We start from the raw sequence: 17,630 nt of genomic DNA on the forward strand, positions 1-17,630 counted from the left end.
AGCAGAGCTTGTGGTTTCATCAAAAGACTTCCACTCCCACCGTGACTCATAGTGGCTCTGAAGTCAGTTCACACACAGCGCGTTCTGTACATCACTGTTCAGGTAACAGGAGGATATAGATGTTTCACAGGCGCTAAGCGTTCCTGATTGTGCAACACTCCTCGCACTAATGCCAGCTTCTGTGTTTCTTTCTTTCTTTCTTTCTTTTTTGCCAGCTCCTAAAGAACAGGCTGTCCTCAAGAATAAAGACTGAAAAGTTGGAGTAAAGTCTTATAATGAAAGCTTGCGAGTGTTACACGTTTGAAGTTTACCTTCAAAGATAGCATTATTCTCTAAATCGCTCCCCGTTTTACGTCAATGTCTTTTCATCTTTGTTTCACAATAGGCAAGATAGAAAGTAAAATAATAATATGAATGTATCAAGGCGTGTGCATTCAGTGAGTCTGCTCTTTCTATAAAGACTGAAATCACTCTGCAATAGCCAATTTAAATGAAATGGACTGTTTGAGGTGAATGGTGTGTATGTTGTTGCTTTGTTATTGATGTCTGTGGGGCTTTCCTTGGATTCTGCGGCATTACAAATCAAGATTGGAAACTGGACTTTGAATATAATTCAATAGCTTTGAGGAGCTGTTTTGTGAAAACAAACCTTCAAAATAAGACCTTCAAATCATCCAAAGACACGCATTTGAGGATTATTGGTGTCTCTAAATTGCCGTGATTGGCTGCAGCTGGATAAAGCAGTGGGGAAGATGGATGGATGGGTGGATGGACGGATATATTATACGCCACAAATTCAAAGGGATTAATGGAGTGTTATGGTTTCTGTGCATGTGGTTTTCAATCACCATTGTGACAGCATGATACAGATTGACATAAACTCACCTGATTTGAATATTCTGTATGTGTAAAGGACAAGAGGCTTAAAACAGGGAAGGTTTAGTTAGAAACACAGTGAAATAAACTCTCTTCAACCCCTTTGGTTGGTGACTGTAATGGATTCTGTCAATTGGCCAAATACTCAAAGTGCCATTGGTTATCACTTTCATGCTCAAACTGAGAACTTTTACATCAATAGCCATCAATCCCATTTAAACTGACAATCCACTATTTTTTCGTTGCAAACATTTAGGACTGCAGTGACATTTGTGGTGCGCAGCTCCATCCCACAATATTCATATTATGATAGCACTCTCATGCTGATATATCAATATTTAGACTGGAGTTACTACTGTCAGATAAATCTATCTGAATTTCAGTCAAACGTGAAAGTTATTACTCTGTTTAGGTCCCCTTTCCATCTTATAATCTAAACTGCTTTTACTTTCAAGTAGTAGTGTTAATACAGCTGTGTAATGTATATACACACAAGCTGGAGCTGATCTCAAACACAGTTATATTTGCAGCTGAGAGAAAGGAAAAAAGAAAACTTTCCTGTCTTTCTCATAACTGTAAAACATTTAATCTCTCTTCTCTTTCTGCATCTTTTAAAGTCCCTTCTATCACGAAAGAAAAACATTCAAATTTGAAAAGATTTTTTGTATATGGAGGAAACATGTCTGCCTAGTATTAATGTTGACGCTGGGAAATGAAGTCATGCATAAAGAATTAAGCTTTAATTCAGCCAACAACAGCAAGTTGAAGAAATAAATATTAACTGAATAATTAAAAGTATTTTTTTTCTTCTTAGCAAGAAGGGGACTGGTGCAAATTATTATGGCATGCTCTGGTAAAATAATAAAATAATCATTTTGAATAAATTCTTGATATTTTTAATCACCGGTGGGAGGTGTCCAGCTTCAGCCCCCTGCCGCCCAACTAACAACAGGTACCGGAGAAACTACAGCTTTCCATGTGGATGTGATAGATAGACTCTCTCGTGCGCTGCGCGCGCCCCCTCTTTTTTTCTCTCTCTCTCTGTCTCTCTCTCTCTCTCTCTCTTTCTCTCTCCTCTGAGCTCCGCCGCGCGCACGAGAGTCGAGCTCAGCCTCAGTCCGATGGAGGCTCCGCCCGGGAGCGGAGCGTCTCTGCAGCCAAGTCCGGTTTGTCAACATGAGCAGCGGCAGACCGGAGGATGCGTTAGGAGGTCGTTTATCTCTCCCGGTGTTTCTCGGTCTGCCCGGTGGCTGAGCTCGCCTCGGCCGGTGGCTCAGTGGCTCCTCGGCGCCTGAACGGGTGGATTTCTGGAAGAAACAAGTATATCGTGAGTATAAACTAGTTAAACTTTGAGTAATATAGAAAAAAAAAAATATTTTTTTTAACAATTAATGAGTAATTTGGAATGATGTTAAATATTAAAATCCTATTGGTTTCTGACGTTCCTAATACGCAGTAAGAAACATTCTAAAAGTAAGCCATTCCAGCTCTGCATTGATTTATGTAGCTCCAAAAAGGAGCTGTAAACTCATGGTCCTCAAAGCTAAATTTAGTCAAAGGGCTTTGTAATGTTTAAAACTCTCTGTCCTCCTGGTCAGAGTCCCTCAGCGAACAGCTGCAGCATATCTCAGCCATGCCTCAGAGGGGTTCAAGACTTCTGCTTGACCACAGCCTCAATCCCAAACAGCAATCTGTTGCAAGATGAAGATTAACTGGAAACATGATTCAGTTCTCCTGAAGTCTTGCACTTTATCTTGCAATTATTAATGTGTTTACTGTGACCTTAAGAACCAGTGTCCTGTATCAACATCTTGACTTCTTGTGAAATTCCCCTACAAAAAAAAAAAAAAAAAAAAAAAAAAAAAAAAAAAAAAAAGAAGAAAAAAACCTCTTCATTGTTCCTAACTGGCTTTTCTCATCCCACCACTAAGGGGTTGAAATGACAGGCGTACTTCTGTTCCAGCTCACTGCCGGGGTGTATAAGTCTGGAGTGAGGTCTGTTGATGTGTGAGGTGTTTGCACACTATTTCTGTGTGACATTTAGTCCATTTTCCTCCCCAAGTTTTTGCTATTAGGGGGCTGCAGCTCTGCACAGGCAGCTGAGTGGAGGTCCTGACAGGTAGGTGGATGACCTTTGGACAAACGTACCTCTGCGGACTCCTCAGTGCTCTTAATAAGTCACTACGTTAACATTTTAATGTTGGTCGGAGGACCGGCAGGAGAAACAGGAGGAGATAGATGGTCCACTCCTTACTCCAAGATCAACCGGCGGATGATTGTTTCTCTCTGCCCTGAAGTTTCTCTCCTCTGGACACGAAGGTTTTAAGTTGCACCGCGAATTTGCAGAACAAATGTCTGGGGCTGCTGAGACGTCAGAGCCATGCTTCTTTTGGCAAGGGCCAGTGTTCAGGGGGGCTTAGGTAACGCTGGAAGTATGAGAGGGGCGAGGGCGAGTGAGAGACTTGTACCATGTCAGATTGTTTAGACTGGAGTCGGGGGGTCCGCCACAAATGGAAGAAAACAGCTCCGTAACAGAGCATTAGGAATGTGGGAGTGCTGCATGATACTAGAAAGTTTTGGCAACACCTCGGTACGACTATTTAAAGAGGAGTTGATGATTTATTTTTTTCACCTGAGATGACCACGAGCCTCGAAACAGAAAGTTTGGCCCCTGTGTTATTCCAAGAAAGCCAGGTTAAATTGAATTTTTTATTGTATCTGTCACTCGGCTGTTGCCCTCCCCAAGCTGCTGAGTAATTTCCCAGCGGATGATGTATTTCATGGAGATTTTTCTTTCTTTGTTTTTCTTGTCCAGTTGATGATGTGATGTTTTGAACATCCCACTCCTGGCAGAAAGGTTTCGCTTGTCTGGATAAAGTGATTTTTAACATGTATTCAGTCACGGTTTCCACAGAAATGAAACTTTTAGATTGAATTTGCCAGAGAGTGATTTACCTCTCCCTGGGGAGTGAGTCCCCCACACCCCTCCACCCCCACTCCCTTCTGCTTATATGTATTTGTATGTGATGTTCAATATTTGTCTCCCACCAGCAGAAATCTAATGGAGTGAGTAAAGTAAAGCTTTCGCTTCTCATTCATCACCTCGATTGTACTAAAACATGAAGTTCCAATGAAGTTTTGAAACATTATGTTTCAATAGAATGTATATTTAATGCTGCTTTATCTGCAATTAGCTGCACGTGTGCTGCTGGTCCTGAAAACACGTGCAGCTCGCCAGCCAAGACAAATGTAATGTATGGAAGCGATGCGGTGTTGGACATGGCAGCAATCCAGATGAAACATTGGCACAAACACAATGAGTCATTTTTGAAGATGTGATTATTATGTTCGCATTTCTCCTTCGTTACAGTGTAAAGCAGTCATTTCTATGTGTAAAGTGAGTCTCACTGACGTCTTCCTCGCTCCCAGGGGAACAAACCGTGACGTAAGGATATATAACAAAAATGTAAACATTAGATTCCTTTCTTTCTATACTAAATGACGTTTTTTTTCAATACCTTGAGCGTGTGAACAGCTTTTTCTTCACAGGCGCTAATAGAGAAATCGAGCCGGTTCAGTCAAGCCGCTGCATGTCTGAAACCCCCAATAAAGTGGGAGGGGTGCTCAAATTGTTTCTTATGATCGTCGGCCGGCATCCTTCTTTATTCGTTACCTTTCAAAAGCAGTTCAACAGTACTGACGGGTTTGGTCTATATATGTTGCTCACTATTAGCTTCTCCTGTGAAGTCGAGATTAAAGCTCAAGAAGAGACACGTATCGGGTTCAGGGAGAACAACAAAGTTTCATCACAAACCTGTTCTGAGGTTTTTTCAGGTACATTACACAGATTCATACAAGCACTCTGCTCAGGTTTTACTGCTTCAGTGGAGATTTATTAAGCTTTGATATGAAGTTCATTGTTTATGGCTACAATTAAATAATTAATTCCTGATGTATGTAAAAGGATATTAAATATGTCATGATATATGAGTTGAGTCTTGAAGTTTCTGAAAAGAGGGGAAAAAAAGGGATTTTCATTTTTTTGCATGATGACCAGGTTGGGACAGTGGTTGTCTGATTTTGATTCCATGCTGGAGCATTTCTGTCATAATGGTAGTTAAACTACCGTAAATATGACCGAATACTGAGGAGTGCAGTGGTGGTTTGCACTCTTTGTGGAGTTTGCATGTTCTTCCTGCCCTGTACCTGTGTGTGCTTTTTACGTATTTGAGCACTTCAAACACTTTTATAACCCAAATGCACATTAATCTGGATAAGTTATCTGTGATTGAGTTGTTTTCAAGGTACCCAGTGTTACCTGGCATGTACTCTCCTCCTTGTATCTTGAGAGCCGTTCACTCCCTCTTGTCCATTAAACAGTAGCCTCCTTCAGATGTTCCTGAGCTCACGCTGCCGTCACATCGGTTTTAAGGTTGTGTTGAGGCGAACCACGTGTTGCGTTAAGAAAAACATTCATGTAAATGTATACACTGACAAACTGCGTCCCTAAATACAGTTTAGAGTGTAGCAGGATTCTCCAGCTGCACTCCAGATGTTCAGGTGAACCGTAGTGAAACCGGCGGGTTAATATTTAATCATGTCTGTTTTGTTTCGCTCATTTAAAATTTCAAGAAGTTACCTTCGATCAGCCCACTCTTTTAAGTGAAACAGTGAAAGAGAAATAGTCCAGTGTGATGAGGTGGATTTGGTCTTTTCCCTGTGATTTTAGCGCTCAGAGGGAGCTTTTAGATTTCCTGTGAAGATTTAATGCATCATCTGAGGAAAAAAAGCATCCTGGTGTCAGAGTCGCTCCGAGCAGGACGTAAATGTTTTCTTCTCTTCAGATTTCTTTGGCTCCTCATTTGTTTTTCATCCACACAGAAGAAGTTTTATGATTATCTTAGTTCAGTGTCCCATTCGTCTTTCTTTGACTTCCCTATCAACAGGGAGGCAGTCTTATTTCCTTTTGTGGCGTTTTTTTTTTTTTTTTTTTTTTTTTTTTTTTTCCTTGCGCCTCCCATATTCCAGCGCTGGTATTCGACCAATGTCTCAGTCACAGAGTGTACTCTGTAGGTCAGAGTGTGTTTACACAATTATAAACATGAAGACATGACTAAAATATGTTTTTTGGAGAGGCGGGAAGATGCGTGTGCTGAGCGCTGCCTCTTCTCGGTGGTGGCAGTGGATCCCCTTCACATTCAGCGAGTCTCACTGATTCATAGTGTTGATGCCTAACAGGGCTGTTCATCTGCATATAGCGCGCAGCGTTTTTTTTTTTTTTTTTGTATATGGATGAGCTGTGATGATGCTGATTATCATTTGTTGCTCGGTCTGTGTCTTTGCCGCAGAGGATGAGTTGTGTCTGACTGGCATCATTTTATCACAACGCGTAGATGGGGTTGGGGGGGGGGATCTTGGAAAACACAGAGTCTAATGAGCACGCCTTTGTGTATGTACATGCATAATGCAAATGTGTTTGTGAGCAGGGATTCTGCGTAACCTGCACCCAGTTTAACACCTCCAACAGATTTTCAGAGAGCAGATGCATCAATGTTTCACTTTATATGTGAACTGTCGTCCGAAATGCAATCATTGATACCGTGTCACCTATTTTGGTTTTGACAGAAGTTAATCCTCATGCTTATTATCAGTGCGATAGTTTAAAAGTTTGACATACTGGGCAGCAAAAAAAATATGAGTTTAATTGTTTTGTTCATTTTATAGCTCCTATATCACCACTGCTAATTACTGATCAGTTAAGAAAATACTTTGGACAAAATAAAGAAGCTAATTTCATTTCAGCGGTATCATCGGCGGGCACGGAACTGTCAGTCTTGTTCTCTGAAACTCCGTCATCGTGTGCGCGGTCTTGCCTGTTACTGAAGTAATCATGATGGATCGAGCGCCGTCATCGTTTCAGAATTCTGATCAGTGATGTGTGAGATATTTGTTTCATCCAAACCAGGCCGTTGGCCTGAGCTTGCGTTTCAGTCGTAACTCTGGATGAGTGAATGGAAAGTCGGCACGTAGATAAACAGTGAAGATAAAGAAGGGGGACGAGGTTGGTACAGTGTGAAAGGAAGGATTAGGATGAGAAAAAAAAATAAACTGAGTTCATTGAGAGGTTATAGGTTGTCATTGTGTTTTCGTGCGTTTTCTTGTTTTTACTGCACATTGTATCTCGGCTCTCGAGCGAACGCAGCTCTGGGTAATATTCACATAATGTGATAAATGTGCCGTGTAAACAATCTAACACTTTGCTGCAAACAAGATGACTCATATCTCACTTTTGCTTTGGTACCAGATTCGTCTTGACATTTTATGCTCTGAGGACAAAAAAAGGCATCTAATGCATGATGAATGCAGGGTTTTTTTGGGGGGTTTTTTTGAGAGAGAGCTTTTGACTGTGGGATTGCACCTCGGTGAATCCCACCTGCTGTTTGCTTCCTGCCTTAAATTGATTTTTTTTTTAGGCCGAAGAAGTGTAAAGCCTGTCTTTCCTGCTCATTCTCTCAGTTTTCCCCCCTCTTTGTAGCTTCGCTCCTCCTCTCTGTGCTTTACCCTTGACTCTCACTGTCCTCTTTATGCTCTGTCACATTTTGAAATCTCTCTCTTCTCTCACACTTTGAAATTTAGCTCGAACCAGAAATTAATCTTTCATGAGAGTATTAGATTAATGGATACAGGGAACAGAGAAGGTAACAATTACCTGGATCTTTAGAAAAGAAGATATGCACTCCCATGGAGCAAAAGAAAAGTAAGAGTAGAATTGATGCTAATTATGGAAACAGTTGGAAATTACATTGTACGTGATTAAAAGCTTGACTGTGGAAACGCATGAATGCTCACAAGCAGAGCCACTCACCGATAGACCGCCACAGATTTCTGTATTTAGCAAGGTGCTCTCACTGGCATTTTAAGGCACCACTTTCCACTGATATTTCATTAAATGAGGCCTGCAACACCTCTACTGGCATCAATAAAATAAGCTATTTTCAAAATCCCAGCAGCAGCCTATGCTGGCGTGGAGATATGGGCATGCATCCCTGATAAGTCTGCGAGGGCTGCGAGCCGTCCCATTATGAAATCTGCAAGTGTGTGAGGGCTTTCTTTTTGGACTTTAAAGGCAGGTCGTGCACATATTCATCACTTTTCGATGCATGCAGACTTTAACCCCATGGTTTTACAGCATTGTTGCACATTAAAGTGAAAAGATGAAAGCACATATAGAAAAAAGTAGATGGTTAGAGCAGATTTCCATGAGCAGAGATCAGACTGCGTGCCCTGTTTTAAAGATGGAAAGGGCCACCAGTGCACTTTGACTTGTCAACTTGTATTGACATATTTGTGCTCTATTCACTTGTTTTGGGTGTAAAACAGTCCATTCCATTGTTGATTTGAAAGTCGATATTGCTGTTTTTGCACTTGATTCGTGAAGAACCGTTCCACTTTGGAGACGCACAGAGAGATCCTGATACTGCCGGTACGTCAGATGTCCAGCCTGATACCGTCTTTGTTTAGGCTCTTCCTGACTTAAAGCAACACTAAGGAACTTTCAGTTTCTATTGATTTTGGCGGCGCCAGTGGACAAAAGCGGTAGTGTTTTGCCTGAACAAATACTACAGTTCCCATGAGGACTAGTGCGTGGCGTCGTAAAATGCTGCTCCGGTTGGCATGCTGTCGGACTGAACTCGCCTGCATTTGTTTCCAGTGGCTGTGTGAAGGACGGATAGCGATGAGGTAATGAATCTAATGGTGGCTAAACAATATTATATCATAATGTGACGCATGCCGTGTGCTGGGTTCCTACCACCCTCCTCACAGTTTCTTAGTCCAAGTGAAAGCAATACTGACGCCCTCAGCCCGTGACAGAGGGGTCATTCAACTCGTTGTAAGTCGATGTATCATCACAAAAGATATTAAAATGTTTTATTAAGGTTGAAAAGTTACTTAGTGTCGCTTTAATATGGTCAAGCGTCTGTCTCCGGTGCTGCTTTGCAGATTTCCTGTGAAAATACATTTCTTCAGATGTAGATAATCTGATAACATCAGCATAACAACATGAATTATTGTTTCTTTCTCCGAAGGCGACATGACTGAACTGGAAGATGACTGAATTGTTTGGGTGACCTTGTGAGCTGATTTGAATGCTGTTTATGTATTTGACAGATTAGCGTATAAACAGTCCATGAATACCCAAAAATACCATCAGATTTTGTGGCACCAATAAAACAGAGCAAAGAAAAAGAAAACCTCACCAAGATTTCTCTCCTGTTAAAGTCTGTCAGAAACTTTTTGGTTTTGTAGAAAAGGATTAAGTATCACTCACTTTCACATTGTATGCGATCAAGCTGGGAGTTATTGTGTCTGTATTTTATAGACTCTGGCGGGTTGAAAGAAAAATAATTTTATTTTCATTTGCCACAAGTGGTGAAGGATTTCATCCCCTCGTCCTTTAGGACTGCGACTGTCAAAGAGTAACAACCAGTTTTGGGAATAACGCCTTCACTGTTAATCTCCTTCTACCGACAGTAACGGAATTAATGTCACCTTACAGTCACTGAAGATTTCATGAGTTGGTAACATTTTACATTTCTTACAGATAGATTTCGTGTCACCTCTTTATCATTAGTTTGAAGCTTCATTACTGCTACAAGAAAGATGTGTGACTCTCTGCAACGTTAACATTAACCTGTATCCACCACCCCAAATAAGTATTAACCCGCCTTACTACCAGCTGTCTGCATGTTCTATCTGATGCAGGCTGTTTCATTGCTGCTGCTGCTGCTTTTTGTTAATATTTGTTCAGAAATCAGTTTCTCTCCAGAACAGCTGCCATGCTGTTCATTGGCTTCCAAAAAAAAAACGGGTATTCCCCAGTGGGATGGACTTCCAGTTGTAAAAAAACTTCACTTTAAAATGACTAATTAACTCAGAATGCTGACTTTGCTCACAGCTCAGCTAATGTGACTCATTTCCAGTAATTTACTCAACACTGGGAGCTGCAAAATCAAAAGAGAAAGCAACTGAGGAAATGTCACCAGAGAAAACAAGTCAGGAATCATTAGCGCACCACTCCTAAAATACTTAGGCTTTCCTGATTACTTGTCGTGCGGTGAGAAGAGAGCACAGAATAAAGAACTCCGCGGCAAGCGTGTGCATGTCCACCTGAGTCAACACTGAACATGGTTCTCTCTGTAAAAGAAAAAACTTTGATCTTGAAAAAAAAAAAAACCTTTCCAGGTTAACAAAACAAAGCTCTCTGTGGGACTTCAGCTCACATAGAATAACTGTGTTTTTTTAGTTTTGAATTACAGAGTAACTATTATGTTGACCTTGAGAGTTTCTTAGCAGAGCTTGTCTTTGCATGCGCTCTGTAGCGCTCGTTGAAAAGCGGGCGATCGTCATACGTCAGACCACACACACTCCGCAGCTGACCTCGAACCTTTTATAGGCGGCTCCTGTTAGAGAAGGAGGGCTATATAGTGTGAAAACCTCTGAGAGGCAGTGACGTTCCATTAAATACCCCAATATTAAAAATACCCGCGCTGCTTTTTCTGGTATTATGGGAGATGACGGAAATACCTCGAAAGGAAACGGCGCTGCTGCACTTGAGGTGAAAAAACCCCCCCCATATGTCATGTTTTAACAACTGTTTCTGTTTTACAGGAGGGCCCAGTTGGAAAGAGGGGAAGATGTAAGAAATGAAGACAAATGATTCCCTGGAGTTTAATCGCATGAAGTCTTCCAGGTGAAACCTGAACACTCTAAAAGAGGATATTGTCTGGCTGTTATTTCTACATAAATCGTCTCCTCATGTGTCACTATGCCCCTGTCGGAGTTCAGCTATGGGAGCGGTACCCAGACGGCCTACAAGCATAGCCTCCACAGCCTGCCTATGGGTGAAGACTATGGGAAAAAATCCGTCAGGACGTTCTTTGACCTGAGGCACACGGGCGTGCCTGAAAACGTGCGCTTAAAGTGCCCTCCACTGTTGTTGTTTAGTCTTCAGAGAATCTCAAAAAACAGAGTATTCAGCTTCTTGGTGGGCTTGATCATGACGTTTTTCATCATGGCCTCGTACATGCTGGTGTCGGACAAGAAAGGACTTTTGTTCATCCTGTCACACTATCAGATGAGATCCGTGAACGTTGGAACCGGCAACGGGTCAACAGAAGCCTTCGCTGAAAGTACTGTTTTGGACATGAAAGGTCTGGTGGAACTCATTAACTCCAAGCAGGAATACCCACCGAGGAAAGTTCCTGAAGAGGAGGACGTCATTGAGACTGACCCTCATGTAAGTCTGACTCACTGGAAGGCTTACATCGGCATGCGACTGGAAAAAAAATAAACCGTTATTCTTGTTGGTCCAGATTGAAATGTTTTGGTTCAGCAATGATCAAACGTACAGGAGCAATATGAATCAGTTGAGTCTTGAAAATGTTTACAGGCGATAACTTCAGTAGTAACTGACCACGCACCTACTGATCAAGGCCACAGTAAATACCAGCCCTGAGAAGCTCATAATGACCAGTAATGGCTGACAGCGCTGCGGCCGAGGACTGTGGAACTGATGTCACTGTGCGCTCATGCTGTTGTGAAGTGTTTAATGCTTGTTGTCGTCACATTTCCACAATCCAGTGTGTAATTTCGCAGTGTTTAAGAAAAGGGACGCATCATTTCTGGTAGCCGGAGCACAAGACTCAGTCGCAAAGATGTTAACTTAAGTGAGTGGTTCGGTTGAGCGCTCATCGTGGCACATGCCACAAATATTAATTAAGTGTTGTTTTAAAGCAAGAGGTAAAACCAGGAATGATGCATTATTGGCAATGCTGGAAAATTACACCATCCGTCCATCTGTCACCTGAACATGCCTTCAATTACCCAAGATTCCCACACAAGCAGAGGAAAACATGAAGTAACGCCACGGCTACAAATGTTGCTGCCCACCCCAAAAAAATTGTTTTATTTCGTCAAGTCACCATTATTTTCCACTCTCCTCTGAACCCTGGAGAAACACTAAGAGCAATCGCAAACCACTACTGACCACTGAAACAGCCGTAACTCTAAGATAAACGGCCATCATCATGTAGGCCTTTAACACCTCGGGAGGTGTGTTCTCACACCTTTAATTGTCTGATAATAGAAAATATATGCATTGCAAATAAACTGACCTGGGTTTTGGATTAAACAAGGTTATTTCAATTAAAATTACAAGTATCTTACAACCCTACAATTCATCAAAAAAAAACAAAAAAAAAAACAAAAACAAAAGATGCTCATCATCTGAATTTCAGGCATCAGTCTTCCTCACAGTATGAATGTCAAAATAATGCATAAAAAATAAAGCTGACTGTTGAGGAAGCGTTAGATGTCGTCTGCGACAGCCGCCTTTTAAACCATTTGTTCCTCCCTTTATTTTGCTTAAATATTTAATGCCGTTGTTCTATTTCAAAGAAAATTATTGACATTCCCAACATTAGAGAACAGTTCAGAAGCTACATTGAAAACTGGGCAGAGGAGGCGCAGTGGGATGCTTGTCAATATGAAGTTTGCATGTTCTCTCGTTGTTTGGAAGATATTCTTTAGATTTGCTCCCATGCTACAAAGCACATGCTTTTGGTACAGAAGATGGACAGATGGATAAAAAAGGGGACCGTAAACCCCCCAAAAAAGTGTCTTGAGTGTATTTCAGGCTTGGCAGATGTTACAAAATATGTATTCATATCAGTGTCCACCCCATCATGACGCTGCACAGTATCATATCGTACATCTTTCATTATATTGCCCTCACTTTCATAATGCCTAATTTAATTGTACTTTTCCCTGCAGCTGTTCTCGGTAATTCCTCGTCATTTCCTGCCTGGCATTAAGAGCCCTTGCTGGTACGAGGAGTACCCAGCCGAACCCAACTCTGATCCGTACGGCAGCAACCCTTTTTTTATTCGCTTACGGAATTTCAAGAACCTGCGTGAGCGGCTGAAGACCAACTTCCGCCAGCACCTACTCCACCGAGACGGCAAACGCCTCCGTCTGCGCTGCCTGCCGTACTTCTACATCATTGGCCAGCCGAAGTGCGGCACCACAGACCTGTTCCACAGGCTGCTGCTGCATCCTGACATCAGATACAACGGCATTAAGGAGCCGCACTGGTGGACCCGCAAACGCTTTGGTGAGTCCTGAAACACCACGCTTGACCGCTAGGTTTCGCAGTGGTGGAAGGTCTACGGCTCTGCACAAGTTCTTCATATCAGAAGTGGCGCCGGCGGTGGTCTTCTGGATTATTTACCGAGTTACTGTTGACTTAACATCATTTCAAACCAGCCTGGCCCTTGCCCTCTGACCTCTGGCATCAACAAGGCACAGTGAACTCACTTACTGGAGATTTGATCGTTTCCAGGCCATTCTCTGTAAATCCTAGAGATGGTTGAGTGTAAAACTCCCACTTGATAAAGACTTTGCTTTATCACTGTTTTCTCTATTCTCATGTTGAATTTGAATCTCAGCAAGCTCATCTTGACCATGTCTACAAGCCTAAATACATTCAATCTTATATTTTTCAAAGTGTTTTGCTTTAAAATTTGAGGGTTTTTTTTTTAAATCTATCAAGCGAAATCATTAAAAAAACAAGTTTGCTATATACAGTAAGTCCAGTAACTCTCTGCCTGTTTCAAATAAACTGTAGCAAATATAGTTTTCATTCTATTTTTTTAATTACATCTGTAACTCTAAGGAATTCCAGAAATTTTCACCGGAAACATAGAATAATATAGATAATATCAGATTGTATGCTGACTATAATAATCCTGCTGCAGAAGGCGTTGTCACTTTATCTTTGCTGTCCCTCTGCAAGAATTGCTTAGTTGCAACAGTTGTTTTGAAATATAGATTAAAATAAGTAGAAAAATAAACATAAAAGTAAAGATATAATGTGGAACTACTCGACAGTGTGTGTCTGCAGAGTGGATGGAGTGTTTTTACTCCACTGTGCAGCAGTCGGCATCTCAAATGATCAGATTATAACACGGCTCAATAGATGGACTTTAAAATTTTGCTTCAAGCACCAGTCATCAAAAAAGGTTTGATTGCTTAGCGGCGTATAAATGGGTGTGTATTGAGTGTCGTTTCTTTCTGACTCCTGGTGCAGGTTATAAACACAACAAAGACGGTTCGGAGGAAAAATACAGAGTGGAAGATTACCTGGACCTGTTTGACCTGACGGCCCAAAAGATCCAGGAAGGTCTGAGTGGAAACTCATCTGGAGACCGCCGCGAGCTCCAGAGCATAACAGGTGAGCATATGTGAAGATGTGTGTGTGTGCGAGCGGGTATGGATGATTTGGTATTGTTAGCGTCTATTGTGTGTCTCGTGAAAGAATTGTTTTCATTGTGCATCTTCTGAGAGACTTTGAACTGGATCCCGGCCATGATTGAAATCACAGGTCTCTTTTGTCTCTGCCTCTCTCCTTTTGTGTGTCCTCGCTCATTTTCTGAGGCAGTCGGCTTAAAAGCACTTCAGCGCTCATGTGAATAGCCAGGGGGAACTGGCGCTCGCATTATGCCAGGTATTTTGTGGTCAAAACCAAAAAGGCTGGTGTGTTTAGAAGTGAGCACGGGAGCTGAAATGCCTCTGGCGCCTCTCTCTCCTGTCGGCTGTTGCATTCTTAATTTTATAGGTGGAGGTTGTGGTAACCACAAGTTTCAATTTATTGTTTATTAAATGATGCAATATTGGTGTTAAATCAGTAGTATTGATTTTATGAAGGGCATTCAGTGTCCTCGGGTAATTTTTTTTTTCTAAAAGGTACAGATGTAGGAGATATAAAATAAATCATGTTTATTTCTTTGGCCAGTCCAAAACTAATTTAGATGCGTGTGATTGTGTCCTCAAACATTTGACCTGATTCAATGTTTATTCTGAAAATGTAGACAAACAATAGAGAAATGTTGCAGATATGAAAATATAGTAAGGATCTCGTTTACTCTCTTTACATTTTCAGCTTCCTCCATAGTTGTTATAATATCAACGCACTGGCTTCATCACAATGATCAGATATTCTAAAAGAGTATGTAAGGAGCAGATTTGGTTGGAAATGTAATTTTTTTTAATGCATTTTTTTCTGCCCTGTACAGCTGTTGTTTTTATGTTTTAAAAAGTTTGTGTGCTTCTCTCAAACGTCGACAGGTGATGGCAGCGCCTCCACCATGTGGGACAACCAGTTCTGGAGCATTGTGGACAGAGACAGGCAGGAGGCCGAGCCCCGCTTCCTGGTCCAGGACTTCATCCACACTCTGGACCCCACTGCCAGGATCATCGTCATCCTCCGAGACCCAGCAGAGAGGTGACAAGAGATGGTTAAATCACTTCTGGCAGTTCTGATTGCTTCTTAAGAGCTTTCCTCTCATTTGAAAATTTTGCCCAAAAAAGCATATATTCCAGTTGCACATCTACTTGAACTCTTTTCTTCTGTGTTGACAGGCTTTACTCTGACTACTTGTACTTTCGATCCACCAATAAGTCTGCCAAAGCCTTCCACCAGAGTGTTGTGAAGTCCGTGCAGTTGTTTCAGTCCTGTCTCTCTGAGAAGTCGCTTCGCTCCTGCGCCTACGACGGCAGCCTTTACCTCGCCATGCCGGTGAGAGGAGTTCAATATTTCACTTTTAAAAAGTCGGAAAGTAACATTGAGATGAGGATAGGCGAGGTATGAGTAAATTTTCCATGCATGCACAGGGAGAACATATAAACTCCACACAGAAAGGTGCAGACATAAACCACAGAAAAGACGATTTCACCCTCATGCTGCCTGCAAGGTTACATTTCCAAAGTGGAAAAACTGCAATTTCCTGGTGCAAAATGCAGTGAAATGTCAGAAGCAAACCCTGTATTTGTAGGTTTTGCAGCATGCTTTTGTATTCACCCTCACAGTGAAAAAATAAAAAATAAAATGAAATTGTAGAAATCTTATTTGAGAGATTGTGGGTGTTATTGCTCCACAAATCTTATAAGCTGTTTTCAGTCTGTTTCCAGATATTTATAAATGTGTTTATCTCCCACCTGACGACTTCTGGGAGAACATGAGGCCCAGGGTGTCCTGTCAAATTCATACTTTTATAATTCTCGCCTTTCTTTAAAGTGGGCGATTCTCCCGCGGTGACAGCAAAAGTGTAACCTACTTTCTGGAGAGGGTTGTTTTAGCACCTTCTGCATATGTCCTTCCCTCGGGAGCAGGCTGAGATATGGGCTCTGTCAGCCGGTCACTTGTAATCTCAACGTGTAGAGGACAACGGCGTTATCATGGGAGAGTTACTGCAGTAACAGCACCAATCAGCTGATGGGAGGAAAACACAATCCAAGCTCATTCTGACTGAAGTGTTTCGCAGAACGCTCTTCGATCTGTTGTTGTGACACTCTAGTCATGATTAAGATGTGGGGCTGTTAGGCTGGGCTGCCGTGCTTTATAATCAAACTGCTGTGTGTTTGAGCAGGGGGTGTTTTGTGTGTTGTAGTGCCCTCTTGAGGATGTGCGTTGTCTTTACATTTATACAGTTTTCTCAATGGGAAAGGATGAATATGAAGAGTTCGTCTAAGAAAGATACTAAAATTCACACCCACTCAGTAGAAATCATCTGTATTTCATCCATCTTCCTTTGTCAGTTTCAATTCCTTTCACAAAACAATTTCTGCAGAAGCCATTTAAAAGTGTTTTGTATTTATACAGCAAAATCCTTCATCTTAAAGCAACATTGAAGAAAACACACAGCAGAATCGTTCCCAGATTTGTCTTATATAACCTGTGCATGATTGTTTTGTTGATTTAAGTGGTGCTGACGTGTTTATAATGCTTTTCTCAGGTTAGACTCCATCTGGGATTGTACGTGGTCTTCCTGCTGGACTGGCTGACAGTTTTCCACAGGGAGCAGATCCTTGTTCTTCAGCTGGAGGACTATGCAGCCAACGTCAAAGTTACAATCAAAAAAGTGTTTGATTTCCTGAATTTAGGTGCGCATTCACACACACTCACACACAAGGATTCAAGAGAGTGTCATTAACGTGTGGAGGATGCTGTCATGCACCTGCTGAGTGTTTTTTGACTTCTTGACGGGTGTGAAGGGAGCAGGTGTTGAAACTGAGATCTTTCCCGGTGTGTTTACGCTGTCTGTGTTTTGTTGTGTTTTGTCTCAGGCCCTTTTCCGGAGCAGGTGGAAACGGCACTGACCCAACTCCCCACGTGCAACACCCGGCGGACGGCCGACAAAAATCTAGGTCCCATGCTTCCAGCGACCAAAGACCTTCTCAGGGAATTTTATCAACCTTTCAACCAAAAGCTGGCCGGTGTGCTGAACGATAATGCTTTCCTCTGGAGCCACACTTGAAGGAGCGTGGATGTGGAGAAAATGTGAAAAGACGTTAAAAAAAAAAACAATCAAACAAGCTAAAGCAGGGCTGCCTTCTGAAGGACGTCAGTCCAAAATGGACAAATGAACACACACCTGTGTCAGTTTTTTTTTTTGGTTTGTTTTTTTATTCTTTGTGGTGTATTGTTTATTTTTAAAATAATTTTGGTGACTTCTCGACTCAAGATGATGAAAGAAATTTAATTTTAGGCTTCATGGCTTGAAGAAAATTGCTAGTCTATGAGGTTTTTGCTTCATTTTTAAATGTGCACCACTTATTAAAGACATATAAATGGTGTCTTTTAGAAATAGGCTTTTTGATAAAACCTTATGTCACGTTGCAGTCTTCATTTTCCCCTA

At 41.7% G+C, this 17,630-nt stretch overlaps 1 protein-coding gene across 3 annotated transcripts; it reads left to right on the forward strand.

Moving 5' to 3' along the window:
• Positions 1-2,043: 2,043 nt before the first annotated feature.
• On the forward strand, positions 2,044-17,296 carry LOC115399428 (carbohydrate sulfotransferase 15-like). 3 transcript variants are annotated; one of them, XM_030106770.1, is made up of 9 exons: positions 2,044-2,203; positions 10,546-10,627; positions 10,723-11,173; positions 12,709-13,048; positions 14,024-14,167; positions 15,061-15,217; positions 15,355-15,511; positions 16,728-16,875; positions 17,059-17,296. In XM_030106770.1, the coding sequence occupies exons 2-9, from the start codon at positions 10,581-10,583 to the stop codon at positions 17,247-17,249; spliced, it is 1,635 nt and encodes a 544-aa protein (XP_029962630.1). In that variant the 5' UTR covers positions 2,044-2,203; positions 10,546-10,580; the 3' UTR covers positions 17,250-17,296. The 3 variants fall into 3 exon arrangements, with proteins under 3 accessions (XP_029962630.1, XP_029962632.1, XP_029962631.1); XM_030106772.1 differs by having other exon boundaries at positions 16,733-16,875; positions 17,059-17,243; XM_030106771.1 differs by lacking the exon at positions 2,044-2,203 and having other exon boundaries at positions 10,423-10,627.
• The last annotated feature ends 334 nt before the right edge of the window (positions 17,297-17,630 follow it).

The sequence above is a fragment of the Salarias fasciatus genome, chromosome 13 (assembly GCF_902148845.1).
Source record: "Salarias fasciatus chromosome 13, fSalaFa1.1, whole genome shotgun sequence".
NCBI classification, from domain to species: domain Eukaryota; kingdom Metazoa; phylum Chordata; class Actinopteri; order Blenniiformes; family Blenniidae; genus Salarias; species Salarias fasciatus.

What these genes read in the sequence shown, in the direction of transcription:
- LOC115399428 (XM_030106770.1), top strand. Translation starts at nt 10,581, where the DNA reads ATGAAGACAAATGATTCCCTGGAGTTTAATCGCATGAAGTCTTCCAG. An exon ending in GCCTTTACCTCGCCATGCCG is followed by an intron (nt 15,512 to 16,727) that starts GTGAGAGGAGTT and finishes TGCTTTTCTCAG; the next exon opens with GTTAGACTCCATCTGGGATT. An exon ending in GTTTGATTTCCTGAATTTAG is followed by an intron (nt 16,876 to 17,058) that starts GTGCGCATTCAC and finishes GTTTTGTCTCAG; the next exon opens with GCCCTTTTCCGGAGCAGGTG.